Below are 1,429 nucleotides of genomic sequence, written 5' to 3'. Positions count from 1 at the left end.
CGGGAGCCTCCCGAGAGCGGCGCCGCGCCGCCTTCCCCCACGAAATGCATCGTTCCCGCCGGGCCGAGTGACAGGATTTCGGCTGTCGCGGCCGGGTCACATGGCCAAGAGCACAAGTCCCAGCGACAGCGTGCCTGCCAAATCCAGTGTCTTTTCCATCAAATCCACTTTCTGCTGGGGATGGCTTTCTGCTTTTCCTGGTCGGTCTCCTCGCGGGACTGGGAGTTCCTCCAAGGCAGGAACGGGTGTGTGCCCGGCCCCAAGCTGGCCCCAGCCCCCAGTGCAGGGCCTGGCACGCGCCCGGCGCTCGCGGAAGAAATGCTCGTTAACAAAGAAGGCATGAATGAATGAAACCAATTGTTGCCTGAGGGAGCTGCTCCTGCTTTTCCTTCTGCCGATCACACACTCCTCCCCCACCCCGACACGCACAAGCACACGTGCACACACAGCCCTCCCCGTAACACACACGCAGGCAGGCACCCAGACAGCGCGCGCGGACGCCAGCCCCCATGGAACCCACCTACTACGTGCTTGCCGGGCAGCTGGCGTCCTTTTGGTCCCACCTGGGCCGCCTCCATTTCAGCGCCGGGCTCTCTCCGCCTCCTCCCCGCCCCTCCCCGGGGCCCCTTGCTTCCACATCTAAGTACCCTACCTTGGACCCCAAAGTGCCTTCTTTATCTCTTAGGGAAGAGGCCAAACCAGTCGCTGGGGAGTCTCAAGGTCTGTTTAGGGAGGCACCTGGGGGGCCCAAGGCTGCTGAGCCGCTGCCGGAGAGCCAGAGGTGCCTGGCAGGGATGCCACCAAATGCTGCAGCCTCTAGAGCCCGCGTGCCAGGTGTTGGCGGGGGGAGGAAGGGAGGGACTCAGAGATGTGCTGGGGGGTGTCGAAGGCTATTTGTGATGGGGGCGGGGCAGGGTGCTGGAGAGCGTGAATCCAGCAGGTGTGCGCGCTTGCTGGGGTGGATGAGAGTGCGCCTTGGAGATGCTGGAGGTGTGTGCTTGGGACGTGGGGAGTGTCAGCCGCTGGGATGTGGGTTTCTGATGGGACCTTGCTCCGGGGTGGGTGGACTGCAGTGTCTGTGGGCTGGGAACGTGGGTGGGGTGTCTGTAATGGGCAGATGGGGAGTTCGAGGTGGTGGGGGCATGGTAGGGGGAGCTATGTTAGTGCAGGTATCGCAGAGATGTGTTGGAAGCGTGCGTGTGCGCCTGGGTGTGTACTGGGGCGTGGCAGGGTCTCGGTGGGTTGGCATGAGTTGGGGACAGTGGTGAGTGGTGGGGCAGGGGCTGCTAGTGTGTGCACTACAGGAACCCGGGTCTGTGGTGCGAGGTTTGTACGCGAGCGAGTGTGCAGCCGGTGTAAGTGACAGGGGACACGGGAGGTGCACGGGCGGGGTGCGGGGGTGTGCGGCGGCAGCACCGAATGGGTCTCG

The 1,429-nt window shown here is 64.0% G+C and overlaps 1 protein-coding gene across 1 annotated transcript in view; it reads right to left on the bottom strand.

Annotated features, from left to right (window-relative positions):
- DUSP9 (dual specificity phosphatase 9) overlaps nt 1-1,429 on the bottom strand; it is a 27,343-nt gene that overhangs the window by 7,314 nt on the left and 18,600 nt on the right. The window contains exon 2 of the mRNA XM_012002295.1: nt 536-705. Within this exon, the coding sequence (XP_011857685.1) occupies nt 536-705 (170 nt within the window). The remainder of the gene's footprint in view (nt 1-535; nt 706-1,429) is intronic.

Source organism: Mandrillus leucophaeus, unplaced genomic scaffold, assembly GCF_000951045.1.
Source record: "Mandrillus leucophaeus isolate KB7577 unplaced genomic scaffold, Mleu.le_1.0 Scaffold681, whole genome shotgun sequence".
Lineage (NCBI taxonomy): Eukaryota > Metazoa > Chordata > Mammalia > Primates > Cercopithecidae > Mandrillus > Mandrillus leucophaeus.
This window is presented reverse-complemented; position numbering and strand designations above follow the sequence as displayed.